Source organism: Sapajus apella, unplaced genomic scaffold (assembly GCF_009761245.1).
Source record: "Sapajus apella isolate SASKATOON/1434 unplaced genomic scaffold, GSC_monkey_1.0 scaffold29, whole genome shotgun sequence".
Taxonomy (NCBI): domain Eukaryota; kingdom Metazoa; phylum Chordata; class Mammalia; order Primates; family Cebidae; genus Sapajus; species Sapajus apella.
The window spans coordinates 9910518-9926740 of NW_022436969.1; the positions used below are offsets into that span (position 1 = coordinate 9910518).

The 16223-nt window shown below is 37.5% G+C and overlaps 1 protein-coding gene across 1 annotated transcript in view; it reads right to left on the minus strand.

The window, feature by feature from the left end:
* Window positions 1–16223, minus strand: part of MIB1 (mindbomb E3 ubiquitin protein ligase 1) — a 135023-nt gene that overhangs the window by 86741 nt on the left and 32059 nt on the right. Inside the window, exons 3-6 of the mRNA XM_032293220.1 lie at window positions 14472–14601; window positions 10151–10255; window positions 5476–5542; window positions 3638–3842 (exon numbers count right to left, since the gene is read on the minus strand). Coding sequence (XP_032149111.1) covers window positions 3638–3842; window positions 5476–5542; window positions 10151–10255; window positions 14472–14601 — 507 coding nt within the window. The remainder of the gene's footprint in view (window positions 1–3637; window positions 3843–5475; window positions 5543–10150; window positions 10256–14471; window positions 14602–16223) is intronic.

Here is a 16223-nt window from a genome sequence, read left to right on the forward strand (position 1 = left end):
GAAATTTCCAGAAGGAACCAGCCCTGCCAAAACCTTGATTTAAAAAAAAAAGAAAGAAAGAAACTCATTTCATCTATAAAGACACATGCAGACTGAAAGTGAAGGGATGGAAAAAGATACTGCACACAAGTGGAAACCAAAAAAGAACAGGAATTCTTATTCTTTTATATCATATAAAATAGATTTTAAGTCAAAAACTGTAAAAAAAAAAAAAAAGCCACTATATAATAATAAAGTGGTCAATTCGGCAAGAGGACATAACAATTATAAATATATATGCACTCAATACTGAAGCAACCAAATATAAAACACAAACATCAACAGATCTAAAGGGAACGATATACTACAATATCTTTAATAGTAGGGGACATTTCAACATCTAACTTTCATTAATGGACAGATCATCCAGACAGAAAATCAACAAAGACACATCAAAGTTAAACTACAATCCAAACCAAATTTACATAACTGACATTTACACAATATTTCATCCAACTGCCACAGAATACACATTATTCTCATCAGTACATGGAACATTCCCAAAAGAGACCATGTATTGGGTCACAAAACATGTCTCACTAAATTCAAGAAAGTTGAAATGGTATCAAGTATTTTTTCTGACTACAATGGAATAACACTAGAAAGAAAGTAAACATTATCCTGCACAACGAATGGGTCAATAAAGAAATTAAGAAAAAAATTTTTAAATTTCTTGAAACAAATGAAAGCGTAAACACAATATATCAAAATGTATGAAATACAGAAAAAGCAGTAGTAAGAGGGACATCTATAGCAATAAACACCTAATCAATAATTTAAGGCCAGGTGCAGTGGCTCACGCCTGTAATCCCAGCATTTTAGGAGGCTGAGGCAAGCGGATAACCTGATGTTGGGAGTTCAAGACCAGCCTCACCAACATGGAGAAACCTCATCTCTACTAAAAATACAGAATTAGACGGCCATAGTGGCCCATGCCTGTAATCCCAGCTAGTCGGGAAGGCTGCGGCAGGAGAATCGCTTGAACCGAGGAGGCAGAGGTTGCAGCGACCCAAGATCACGTCACTGCACTCCAGCCTGGACAAGAAGAGTTAAACTCCATCTAAAAATATCATCATAATAATTTTAAAAGTAGGAAGATTTCAAATAACCTAACAATACAGCTCAATGAACTAGAAAAGCAAAAACAAAGCAAATCCAAAAAAAGGAAAGAAGTAATAAAGATCAGAGCAGAAATAAATGAAATTAAGACTTAAAAACAAGAGAAAATACCAACAAAATGAAGAGCTGGATTTTTCAAAAGATAAACAAAATCAACAAATCTTTAGGTACACCAACTAAGATAAAACCAGAAGACCCAAATAAAATCAGAAACAACTATGGAGACATAACTGGAGACATAACTATGAAGACATAACTACAGAAATGCAAAGGATCATGACAGAATATCATGAACATCTATATTCCAACAAACTGAAACACCTAGAAGAAATAAATCTGTGGACACATACAACCTACCAAGATTGAGACAGGAAGACATATCAAACCTGGTCAGATGCAGTGGCTCACGCCCGTAATCTCAGCACTTTGAGAGGCTAAGGCGGGCAGATCACTTGAGGTCAGGGGTTCAAGACCAGTCTGGCAAACACGGTGAAACCCTGTGTCTACTAAAAAATACAAAAATGCCCAGCTAGGCATGGTGGCACATGCCTGTAATCCCAGCTACTTGGGAGGCTGAGACAGGAGAATCACTTGAACCTGTGAGGTGGAGGTTGCAGTGAGCCGAGATTGTGATACTGCACTCCACCATGGGTGACAGAGCAAGACTCCATCCTCCACCCCCCCAAAAAAAAAATATACACATATTTATATTATAAATATATTATAAATGTTTATAATAAAAAAATACACACACACACACACACACACACACACACACACACACACACACATATGACCTCAACAGACCAATAATGAGTAACAAGATGGAATAAGTAATAAAAATGTCTCCCATCAGAGAAAAGCCCAGGGCCTGATGGGGATGGTTTCAAAGCTAGATTCTACCAAACATTTAAAGAACAACAAATACCAATCCTCTCAAACTACTGTTGCTTTTATCGGCCAGGTGAGGCGGTTCAAATCTGTAATCCCAGTACTTTGGGAGGTCAAGGCAGGAGGATCACTTGAGGCCAGGGATTCAAGACCAGCCTGGACAATATGGCAAGACCCTATCTCTACTATAAAAAAAGATTTTAACTTAAATTTTTTAAAAGAGAAAAAAATAAAATGGCTTTTTGGATGCTGGCAAGAACACAGGAAAAGGGGAATACCTGTAGACTGTCGGTGGGTCTGTAAATTAGTACAGCCACTATGAGAAACAGTATGGAGGTTCCTCAAAAAACTAAAAACAGAACTATCATATGATCCAGTAATCCCACTGCTGGGTATACATTCAGAATAGAGAAAATCAGTACGTCAAAAAGAGATTTGCACTCCCATGTTTACTGCAGCACTATCCACAATAGCCAAAGCATGAAATCAAACAAAGTGTTCATCAATAGACTTAAAGGATAAAGAAAATGTGGGCCAGGTATGGTGGCTCATTCCTGTTATCCCAACACTTTGGGAGGCCAAAGGAAAAAGATCACTTGAGACCAGGAGTTTAGAACAGTATGGGCAACACAGCGAGACCTCTCCTCTAAAAGTAAAATAAAATAAAATGTGGTACATATACCCAATGGAATATTACTCAGCTATAAAGTGAATGAATGAAATGAAATCCTGTCATCTGCAGCAACATATATGGAACTAGAGGTCATTATGTTAAGTGAAATAAGCCAGACACAGAAAGACAAATACCACATGTTCTCACTCATATGTAGAAGATTTAAAAAGATTTAAAAAGTGGATCTCATGGAGATAAAAAGTTGATTGATGGTTACCAGAGGCTGGGAACAGTAGGAGAAAGTGGGGGATGAGGGAGATGGTAAATGGGTACAAGACTACTGTTAGATAGAGGGAAAAAGATCTAGTGTTTGATACTACAGTAGGGCAACTAGAGTTAACCATAACTTGTATAGTTCAGAACAACTGTGGTGATCTTAATACTGACGGTTGTCCCAACTGTCTGTCTGATCATTACACATTGTATGCATGGATGAAAATATCACATGTATCCCAAAATATGTACAACTCTTGTGTATCAATAAAAACAAAAAATAAGAGATGACGCTGGAGATATGCACCAAAGGAGTTTTAATATAAAACCCTTCCCATTCAGGGTAGACTGAAATAGTTCATTATGAACACAGAACTTTTAAGCAGAATTCAGAACTAATACTGAAATAATGTATTCTCTTGAAGGAAAAATAGTATACAAAACACTGTATCATAAACATCCTCATATAAATTCACATATACAAACAAGACACACACACACACACACACACACACACACACACACACACACAATTCCTATTTGTTTCTCTCTACCTTACCAATATATTCTGGATTTTTACTTACCATTTAAAAGCTAGCTTTAATGAGTATTTGGTTGTATCACATAATTTGCTTTCTCTAAGGCTCTTTTCTCTGTATTAACTTTATTTGCCATTAACAAAAATTGAGAGATATCACCAACCTATTGCCACTTGGATACTGTACTACAATGTCATGATCTTCGTCGATGCCACAAACAGTTCCAGTTGTAGTTAAAGTCTCAAACATTCCATCAGTCCATCCTCCATGACCATGCTGCAAAGACTGTACAATTTCTAGATCGAGATCTATATTTACCAGGTCACCAATCTGCAATCCACCAGGATTCCTGTTGCCATTCTGCTCACCTATAATTTCAGAGGCAATTGAATAAAGGGGAGGGAAAATGTCACAACAACATGCAGCTGCATAATCTTTAAATAACATGTAGATATTTTAATTTCAGGTACCATCTAGTTTTAAAAGGTTTTGAGAACTCATTACAATTATTTTGAGAACTCATTATAAAATTTTAGAACTAGAAAGCTTTAAAAAAAAAGAAGAAGAAAGAAGCCTAACAGACTCAAAAATTGAAATAATGAGTTACAACAACGACTGAGTAAGAGTAGAGTCTATAAATGACAATTCAACCTTACATCAGAACACAAAGTTCCAGGTATTGAAAATACTCACTTTTATGCCTGCATAACTTACTATCACTGCATCAGAGCCACAATAACTAACTAGAGAATATGAATGAAAGTCCTATAATTATTTTTTCCCTTAAGTGCTTAGTAATATTTTACTTCAACAAATGGTTCCTGTGGTTCTTGCCCTAAAGAGCATTGTAAAATATGTCAAAGCCCATTCCCTAGATTATGTTCAAAAGCTAGTTCTGAGATGAATTCATGATCACAGAACACTATGCTGAGATCCAAAATATGTATGTTGATTTTGCATTTTTCTTATGAAAGCAAGACAAAAACAAGACAGCTTCTGAAAGCAAGAGAAATAGATGAGCTCATTAAAATTGTAAATATTTTTTATGCATTCTCCTTTTCTAAAAAAAAATAAAGTATACTGCAAAAAAAACCAGCACTTTTTGCTACAAAGGCAAGTCAAATGATTTGGAAGGAGAAACACAGTTCACATGAGAAATGAAACCATTCAGAGAATAAAGACTTGATCAGGGGAGTGTGGTAAACGTTCATCCAGGCAACAATAAATCTATAAAATGAAGGTAGGTTTTGTTTTCTTGTCCCCTTTTTAAAATTTTAATGATACATGAATCTTAATCTTGGCGCTGTTCTTAGGTAGACAATTTGACAAAAATTCTAAGGAATTTATAAGCACTAAAATGTCAAATCCTATTCTCAATAGTGTATGACATACAACTGTTATAACCTAACGCAAAACTTTTCAATGATATAATTGACAGTTAAAAGATAAAAGTTTAAAATATATATTATGACATAAATGGCCAATCAATTCTCAAGACATGACAACTCTGAGTCCAAATAAAGCATAATAAAAGAAAAAAATTTTTTTTTTTTTTTTTTTTTTTTTGAGACGGAGTTTCGCTCTTGTTACCCACACTGGAGTGCAATGGCGCGATCTCGGCTCACTGCAACCTCCGCTTCCTGGGTTCAGGCAATTCTCCTGCCTCAGCCTCCCTAGCAGCTGGGATTACAGGCACGCGCCACCATGCCCAGCTAATTTTTTGTATTTTTAGTAGAGACGGGGTTTCACCATGTTGACCAGGATGGTCTCGATCTCTTGACCTCATGATCCACCCGCCTCGGCCTCCCAAAGTGCTGGGATTACAGGCTTGAGCCACCGTGCCCGGCCCAAGAAAAAATATTTTAAGACTAAAGTAAAGCCAAAAAAATTTCTCCAAGTAACTTTAGTGGTAATTAACTTTTCTAAAGTCCAATTTAAACATTTTACTGATTCCACGAACTCTGACCCATTATTTAGTAACTCTCTAGTCTGCTAACTCACCTAGCACAGGGCAGTGATCTCTGTAGAAAGAACCTCCCTTGGCATCCTGGACACATTTCAGATCAGACTAAGAAGAAAAGAAACCAGAAAAATCACCCATGAAAACTTCAAATATGGCTCAATACCTGAAATAGGCAAAAATATTCATTCAGAACATATCCAAAACAGAAATCAAGAATAGTCTAGGTCAACAATCACACTAACATTGCTTTCAAAAGCACTTGTAAAAACTGGAAACATAATCTTCAGATAGGTCATATTTTATTTACTTTTAGCATTCTTTTAAAGCTCAAAATTAAAATGTCTGAATCTGGCCGGGTGCAGTAGCACTTTGGGAGGCTGAGATGGGCAGACGAGTTTGAAAACAGCCTCGTCAACATGGTAAAACACCATCTCTACTAAAAATACAATAAATTAGCCATGTGTGCATGCTGGTGGGCACTTGTATTCCCAAATACTCAGGAGGCTGAGGCAGAAGAATTGCTTGAACCCAGGAGGTAGAGGTTGCAGTGGGCTGAGATTGCACCACTGCATTCCAGTCTGGGCAACAGAGCAATCTGTCTCAAAAAATAAATAAACAAAATAAAATGTCTGACTGAGCAATCTGTCTCAAAAATAAATAAATAAAATGTCTGAATCTTATTATATTAGCCTAAAATACTTATAATAAATACTAATTATAGTATTTGGAAAAATGCATGCTAAAAAAGGATAACAAATATCTATTATTGGAAATCTGCACAGCACATTTTTTTCTTTTCGTGTGTGTGTGTGTGTGTGTGTGTGTGTGTGTGTGTGTGTGTGTGTGTGACAGAGTCATGCTCTGTTGCCCAGGCTGGAGTACAGTGGCTCACTACAACCTCCGTCTCCCAGGTTCAAGCGATTCTCATGCTTCAGACACCTGAGCAGCTGGGGATTATAGGAATGAACCACTAGGCCTAGCTAATTTTGTATTTTTAGTAGGGACAGGGTTTTATCACATTGGCCATGCTGGTCTCGAACTCCTGGCTTCAAGTAATCCACCTACCTCAGACTCCCAAAGTGTTGAGATTACTGGCATAAGCCACTGCGCCTAGCCAGCACATTCCATTTTAAAGATACTTTTACAAAAAACAGACAAAAAAACTGGAAATTATTCAAAACTAAATAGCAAATACAAAGTAGAAAATGTGAAACCAAATAGTCTTTTGATTCCTTGTCCAGCTAATTTTCCTATTTACACCAACTTTTTTCTTTTTTGAGATACAGTCTTGCTCTGTCACCCAGGCTGCAGTGCAGTGGTGCCATCTCAGCTCATTGCAACCTCCGCCTCCTGGGTTCAAGCAATTCTCTTGCCTCAGCCTACCCAGTAGCTGAGAGTACAGGTGTGTGCCACCAAGCCCAGCTAATTTTTGTATTTTTAGTAGAGATGGGGTTTCACCATGTTGGCCAGACTAGTCTCAAACTGCCAACCTCAAGTGATCCAACTGCCTCAGCCTCCCAAAGTGCTGGGATTACAGGTGTGAGTCAGCACACCTGGCCTTACATCAACTTTAGTCCTTACCTTTAGTCCTTACTTCACCATAATTTGGTTAACTAATGTTCCTTCCCACTTATCTATTACAATAAAACAAATTATTAAGTACCTGAATGGGGGAGGTAGCTGTGGTATAATAAAAAGCACAGAAAATGTGGGCTTAGAGAAAGAATCCTGTGTGTACTGTGAAAATTCAGAAGTGGATTTACTTTAAAGTGCCTAACAGTATAGATGTATATAGTAGATGATTAGAACAACTTACCCTATCAAGGATACATTTGCAAGTGTGTGTGCGTGCACGCGTGCACGTGCGTGCGCGCGCGCACACACACACACACACACACACACACAGCACCCAACTCTTTACAGCATCTTTTACCGTCACTGAATCCTGGCCAAAAAGACACAGGAGTCAAATTGGTGTTTTGGGATTTTTTTTTTTTTTTTTTTGAGACAGGTTCTCTCTCTGTTGCCCAGGCTGAAGTGCAGTGGCACTATCATGGCTCACTGCAGCCCTGACTTCCTAGGGCTCAAGTGATTCTTCCACTTCGGCCTCTCAAGTAGCTGGGACTACAGGCTCACACCACCATACCCAGCTAATTTTTGTATTGTTTATAGAGACACAGTTTCGCCACATTGCCCAGGCTGGTCTCAAACTCCTGAACTCAACTGATCCACCCACTTCAGCCTCCCATGGTGCTAGGATTACAAGTGTGAGCCAGTGCTCTGAGCTGTCAAATTGTTTTAACATAATACTTTAACCCAGCAATTTTACTTCTAGGAATCTATCCTAAGGAAATATACCCATATGCACAAAGGCATATACACAAGGACACTTACTGACACACTGCTTGAAGCACTAGGGGAAACAAAATCCAACCCAGTTACCCATCAAGAGAAATCTCATTAAATAAGGCCGCGCGCGGTGGCTCAAGCCTGTCATCCCAGCACTTTGGGAGGCCAAGGCAGGAGGATCACGAGGTCAAGAGTTCGAGACTAGCCTGGCTAACATGGTCAAACCTCATCTCTACTAAAAATATAAAAACTAGCCGGGTGTGGTGGCATACATCTGTATTCCCAGCTACTAAGGAGTCTTAGGCTGGAGAATCACTTGAACCTGGAAGAAGGAGGTTGTTGAAGTGAGCAGCCTGGGTGGTAGAACGAGACTCCATCTCAAATAAATAAATAAATGCACAACCACATAAAGGAGTACTACTCGGCCATCTCTCTCTTTCTCTCTCTCTCTCTCTCTCTCTCTCTCTCTCTCACACACACACACACACACACACACACACACACACACACACCCCATTCATTTAAGTGCCTGAGCACATATAGCACATAGGCTTCATTTGAAGAAAATTAATAATCAGCTGGAATCCTAAAAAATTCACAATTTAAAAACAGGCAGAGGCATGAAGACAATAAAAAACTGTTAACCACTCCTATACACAATAATAAAAATTGGCAAGTGAAGTATTTGTTTAAATTCACATGGTTGGCTTTTAACATGTAAGTGGAATAAATTGGTCAGGTGTGATGGCTCATGCTAGCAGCCTCAACATTTTGGAAGGCCAAGGTACAGCATACTTGGAACTCAGGAGTTTGAGAACATCGTGGACAATACAGCAAGACCCAACTTTTTATTTTTTTGAGATGGAGTATTGCTCTCTCGCCCAGACTGGAATGTAATGGTGCGATCTCCGCTCACTGCAACCTCCGCCTCCTGGGTTAAAGCAATTCTACTGCCTCAGCCTCCTGAGTAGCTGGGATTACAGGCATGCATCATCACATCTGGCTAATTTTTTGTATTTTTAGTAGAAATGAGGTTTCACCATGTTGGCCAGGCTGGTCTCAAACTCCTGACCTTGTGATCCACCTGCCTTGGCCTCCCAAAGTGCTGGGATTACAGGCGTGGGCCACCGTGCCCAATCACAAGACCCCATTTCTACTAAAATTTTTTTAATATTAGCCAGGCATGATGGCACATGCATATAGTACTAGCTACTCCAGAAGCTGAGGAGGGAGGCTTGTTTGAGCCCAGGAGTTCAAGGCTGCAGTGAACTATGATTGCACTACTGCTCTCCAGCTTGAGCGACAGAGCAAGTCCCTATCTCTAAAAATAAATAAATAAATGGAAATAAGTTAAGGGGACAATAGGATACTTTCTCCACTCCTAATAAGGAACATAGATGTTGATTTTAAAAAAGGAAATTTAAAGAATCCTTTGAATAGGGAATGTATTCAAGATGAAAGGATACTGAAAGACATTAATATTTTGGCATTTATTTATTATACTCTATAAATTAATTGGCAAGATCAACTTTTTCTAAGATATAGTCTTACTCAGTCACCTAGGCTGGAGTACAGTGGTGCAATCTCAGCTCTCTGCACCCCCCACCCTCACAGTTCAGATGATTCTCATGCCTCAGCCTCCTGAGTAGCTGGAATTACAGGCACATACCATCATACCCGGCTAATTTTTGTATTCTAGTAAAGACAGGGTTTTGCCATGTTGGCCAGGGTGATTTCAAATTCCTGATCTCAAGTGATCAGCCCACCTGGGCCTCCCAAAGTGCTGGGATTACAGGTGTGAACCACCATGCCCAGCCAAGATCAGCATTTGAATAATGGTCCATGAAATACAAAAACATAGGAAAATCCACTGAATAAGCCTCCATTATTTTCCTAAACACTTAAGTAATTACAGGCGTTTCTAGTCAATTATTTTCCATTATCAACACTATCCTTTTAAAACACCAGGGGGAGATCTCCTAAAATTAATTTTAATATCTGCTATAATTTATACTTATATAAGCTACCAGAGCACAGAATACAAATATATCACAAACCTCATTATAATACTGTCTTCCAGGTCCATGCCAAGGGATGGTCTTTCAGATGATTCCAAATCTTTTTGACAGATTTTGGTAAATAAACCCCTGGACTTACAGTGATAATGGGTCAGCTCTATACAACCAATATATAGTAAGTTACCCAAACATTAACTGAAGGCAAAATCATATTTACTATTAAATGGTTTAGAGAAACATAGTAAAAATGTAAAGGTTCTGACAAAGGAAAAATAATAAAAGAGCAGCAAGAGCTATTCACCCATCTGACATTTTCTTTCACCTGCTATGGCTCTTCACTACTTACCATGCCCTCAAAGCCAACTCTGTAAAGGTTCTTAGCACCATTATCCCAGAGGACATATGCTGCACTATGTGGGCTTGATGCACTCCAGTCCTGGATTTCTGTTACCTAACAGAAGTTTTTGAGAAAAGAATTTTTTTAAAGGGGAGGGAAGAGGTTAACTCTTTTAATTGTTACATTTAAATCTTAAAAATCATTTCATCTAGCAACCTGTGTAACAGGATCATGAAAAATACTTATTTGCAAAATATGTCACTCCTAACACATAGTTAAATTATCATTAGAGCCATATCTTTCCAGACTTATAAGGTAATTTCTAAAACCTTATAGAAATTTTAAATCAAGAGGCTTAGGGATTACAGTAATAGATTACCAGAAAATACAATTTGATACAAAATTTAAATTCTTTTTGTTCTTAAAGGGATTCCTTTAAGAACAGTATATTCTTTTAAGCCCATTACTCAATATGAAATTTAAAATCTTTGCAAAAAAAACCCAAAATAATTCAAGATAAACCTGCTCTTTGGTCAGCTAAAAATTAACAAGCACAAAGCTCTTGAAGAGCCTTGATGGCAATGTTCAAGTAGGACTGGAGTTGCTTTTGCTCCTCCAGCAGTATCCCACAGTTGCAGGCCACCTAAGCTAAAACAGCATGCCTACCACGGAAACCCAGACACCACTTCCAAGCCCCACACCCAACTAATCTGATTCTTGAATTCATTGGATTTAAAAAAAAATACTGGGGTTTCCATTGCTTTAAGGCCTAGAATCACATACGGGTTGAATTTACTTATCTGAAATGCTTAGGACAAGAAATGTTTTGGATTTCATTTTTTTTCAGATTTTGGAATATTTGCACTATACTTAGAGCATCCCAAATCCAAAAATCTGAAATTCTACATGCTCCAAGTCTTCTTCAAGCATCATTAGTGCTCAAAAAGTGTCAGATTTTGGAGTATTTTGGGTTCAGATTTTTTTATTTAGAATGTTCAACCTGTACACAAAATGACAAGCAGTGAGCATTAAACTTGGGCATCCTCAAGTAAACCTGACTACAGCAAAGAGTGGAAAGCTGCATACATGCAATGCAGATTACTCTTCTCCATCTTGATACTTACAGTCACAGTCATCCTTCATAGCTACGCTTAGAACGATAGGCTGAAGTATAATTTTTAAGGCATATGCTTAAAGACTATTACTTTAAATAAGATATATAATGACCATTCTTTTTCATCCTGTACTAACGAAATAGTTTTGTAAGCCAGGTATTTTATGACATATTTGTGGAAATAAAAAGGTTTTATGTTTAAGTTCTGATAAATCACTTGAAACATATTTTAAATTGTTAGTAAATTAGTCTATTATTTTAAATTTGGAAATGTATTACACATTATAAAATATAGCATATATAAACTTTAAGGAATTAAAAAAAATAAACTGAACACCCATGTAATTACCCAACCTAAGAAAAAAATACAACCAGTACTTTTCAAGTCCCCTATGTCCATCTCATCAATCCCGTCCTCCTGCCTCCTATTAGAGGTAACTACCATCCTGAAGTTACAGTCCATCATTTAACTTGCTTTGCTTTATGACTCCAGCTCAACTAACCCTATATAACCTTTCAAAGTAACAGTTTCTAGCACTCAAAAGTAAAACATGCAATCTGTAACAAAAAGTTCCTTCTGATTCTAACATATTCAGATTCAACTTCATTTGTTTTAAAAAATGTAATGCTACACTAAATAAGTCTGTATTTTATAGGAATAACAAAAAAGCATTTGACTAACTAAACAACAAAGACAAATTTGTTTAAATCAAATTTACTCTAAATTTCAAATTACTTGAAATAGAAGCAAGTTCATTAGTCATACTCCAAATCCTTAAATGAAATTCCTTCATTTGTTAATATGACTTGATTTATTATTGAGGGGCAAACAAAGTGGAAGGCATAAGAAAATAACTACAGTAATTTCATATGCGTGGAACAGCTGCTAAAACCATTACGTATAATGCAGCCAAGAAACTCTGTAAAGGATACATCTGACAAAATTTGCAAGAGCTATTCACCCATCTGACATTTTCCTAACATCGCTAATAGCAAGATAATCAGACTTTATGTGTCCCCTTATGTGATACAATAGAAAATACACAGCATCACATGAGGTGTTTGCCAAAACAAAATTGAACCTGAATCTAATCAAGCCTCTAAATCTAACAATTAGTTTATCGCAAATACAAAGATTAAAAGAACAAGTTAAAGAAGTTAAAGAGTACTATAAAGAATCAATTGGCCAAATTGAAAGAATTTGGTTTCGTCAACAAATAAATGGTATTTTTTTTAAGTTAATAATTACTGAAGTTGGGTGTGAGTGTGTGGAAATTTATTATACTATATTTACTACTCTAGTGTATGTTTGAAATACTCCATAATAAAGAGTTTTAAAAAAAAAATCTAGTGTACGTAATCATATGTGTAAAACTAACAGCTTTAAAAGACTAATATGTATAGCAGGACTTAAGAAGCCTTTTAAGAATAGGCAAGGCACAGTGGCTCATGCCTGTAATCCCAGAACTTTGGGAGGCAGAGGGAGGAGGATTGCTTAAACCCAGGAGTTGGAGACCGGCCTGGGCAACATAGCAAGACTCCATCTCTAATATATTTTTTTTTAAAAAAAGGAAGAATACACTATACACAATTAATGTGGGTTACATCATGGGAATGGGATAAAGCAGACAACAGTGAAGAGGAAAAAGGATGTTAACTTTCTTCATTCACATACACAGGCAAAAAAAAAAGTCAGACAATAAAAATTACATTTGGTATTAATGTGGTTAACAATGTTACTCTAAAGACTTCTTTTACCCAGTTTCCTCACTTGGAGTCACATGTACAAGATGGTTTCAATTCTTTTTGTTCATTTTGTTATTTTTGTTGGTTTGTTTTGAGATGGAGTGTCACTCCGTCACCCAGGCTGGAGTGCAGTGGCACAATCTTGGCTCACTGCTACCTCTGCCTCCCAGGTTCAAGCAATTCTCCTGCCTCAGTCTCCCTAGTAGCCGGGACTACAGGTGTGTACCACCACACCTGGCTAATTTTTGTATTTTTAGTGGACACAGGGTTTCACCATGTTGTCCAGGCTAGTCTCAAACTCCTGACCTCAAGCGATCCAACCGCCTCAGCCTCCCAGAGTGCTGAGATTACAGGCTGAGCCACCATGCCTGGCCCTCATTTTGTTCTTAAAACATAACATGTGTTAAATCAAAGCAAATCAAAAATGCAATACGAATGACTCAAAGCTGTAAGAATCCCTACTTTTATCCCAAAAATAGTGCCAATATAGCAAAAAAAAACTACAAAATTCCATTTATGTGGCTTCAAACAGCAAATGCCTTCAAAAACTAATGCAGAAAGATGACTTCCAACCCTCTGACCATACAATTAATTATGGAGAAAACTAAAATCTTTTCAAAATGAAAGTATTAAAATTTTACTTCTCACATGCTCTTTCAAAAGAAGTTACTAGAATGTGTGTTCTACCAAAAGAGACAGTAAGCTAAGTAAGATGATATAATGGGATACAGAAAACATGAGATCCAGCCAGGAAAAGATGCAAAGTCATCTTTGTTCATCACAGGGCTTCAAAGGGAGCTTCTAGGATGACTACTACACCAAGCATGGAAAGTGGCCTGTCCAGATTGCAGCCATGTGGTATGTGAAGGCCAGATAAGTTAAAGGCTCTCATCCCCATTGCCACTGTACCATATTCCCACTCACTCTTCACCCCAATCTCAGCTGCTATCTAGATCAGCTAAGATTACTCATTTCACACACAGAATATTCTGCTTCAACCTACTCCTATAACTCTGAACATGCCACACTATCTGCAAAGGATAACAGAAGTAGGTGGGCTGGATAACAACATAGTTGCCCACTGCCCCTCAGGAACAGGCCTTTGAGGGAATAGAATACAAAACAAGTCAATTCAAATGATATTTGAATAGCAGGAAAGTCGAGGGCAGGAGATGCTGCTTAGGGAAGACTGGCCCAAACACGTTCAAAAAAGCATGCTAGGTAACAAAATAACAATATGAAACCTGAAGGTGGGAAGGTAAAACCTACCTGATGACCCTCTAAAAAACATCAATGCTTATAAAAAGCAAGAACAATCTTTTTACTTCCAGAAAAAAAAAGAAATCAAGATTTTAAAACCTGTTACGGCATAGTAAAAAATGGGCCAAGAAATTCACTTATAGTAGTAATAAAAAGGTTCTGAACATGTAATATTCTAGAATATATGACGAATTAAGAAAAACACTGTACCTTTCCCCTACGTCCATTTCCCCCATCTTGATCTTCCCACTGCCAGTCCACTCCTCGCACCACTCTGGCACCTGCAAAGATTCCTCTGGCTGTAATCTTCTTAGATTTCCTACGAGACTCTAACAGAACCCTAAAAATAAAATTATTAATTTTCAAGTTTATATAAAAATAGGTAACAATAATATACTTTTTAAAACAAAATTATAAAAATGTTATTTTGAAAGTAAAAAGATTCTTCATTGTTCTGGTTACTAACATAACAGCATGATACAGGAATACCTTTTATATTCTACAGGTGATGATGGCAGTAATAGTTGTAATAATAATCACAGCTTACTTTTACTAAGCTTTTATGCTATAATATGTAAAAGCACTTGCATAGGAGTAAAGTGTGTTACTCTCCTTAAGAGAAAGTTATGGCTATATTATCCACTTTATAAATGAGGAAACTGAATGTCAAAGAAGTAATCTGCCCAAAGCCACAAAAGTTAAAATGTAATGGACTCCACATATGATCCTAGCCTAAGTATTTCAGGGTATCATTATACTCTTCACTTATTGTTGAAGTGGCAAACTTGAATCTCTATAGCTTCCAGGTAAGTAATATAAATGAGAGCCTAAGAAAGACAGTACTACAATAGCAAATGGCACTTGACCTCAGACTTAGGAAGATAACAGGAAATGGCAGGAACTTTGGTGGACTCAAAAGCATCATCAGCCTAACGGGTCCAGTCTAAATGGGCTCCTTTGCTTCAACGAACTGTTGCCAAGAACAAACGTAAGCCCAGAATTGATAGTCTTTTGTATTGGGGGTGAAGGGCAGGGAGCAGGGTGTTCTACGAATCCATTCACAGATTTTTGTGTGAAATCACCTGGTTTTAAAAATTAGCCACTATTCAAAAATTTACAGTGCTGTTGATATGGTATGGCTGTGTCCCCACCCAAATCTCCTCTTGAACTGTAGTTCTCATAATCCCCACATGTCATGAAAGAGACCCAGTGGAAGGTAACTTAATTATGAGGGTGCTTACCTCCATGCTGTTCTCTTGATAGTGAGTGACTTCTCACAAAATCTGATTATTTTAATAAGGAGCTTTCCCCCTCTTTTGCTCAGCACTTTTCCTTGCTGCCGTCATGTGAAGACGGGCATGTTTGCTTCCCCTTCCACCATGACTGTAAGTTTCCTGAGGCCTCCCCAGTCATGGTGAACTGTGGGTCAATTAAACCTCTTTCCTTTATAAATTACCCAGTCTCGGTTATTTCTTCAAGCAGTATGAAAATGGATTAACACATGTATATATCAGTATATCTGTGGTCTGGATTTTACCTATACTAACTTGTCCTCACAGTACTACATACTTACAGAAGATTATGGACCTTGATAAAGATTCTACACTCAACTATCTGGGCTAGCTTGGTTCTCCAAGGCCATCTATCACTACTGTTCTATATCCTTCTCTGTCACATAATCAGAAAGGTTTGGCGTATTTTTGTTTTGTTTTTCTGATTTTATTTCATTGGTTTATTCTTTTCATTTCTTTATATATTTATTTTAATAGGGATGAGGTCTTACTATGCTGTCCAGGCTGGTCTTAAACTCCTGATCTCAAGTAATCCTCTCACCTCAGGCCTCTCAAAGTGCTGGAATTAAAGGCATGAGCCACCATGCCCAGCCCTAGTCATTTTTACAATGTCTTTATTATTCCTTAATTTTAATTGCAAACAAAAGACAAAAATAACTAGCACTTGACC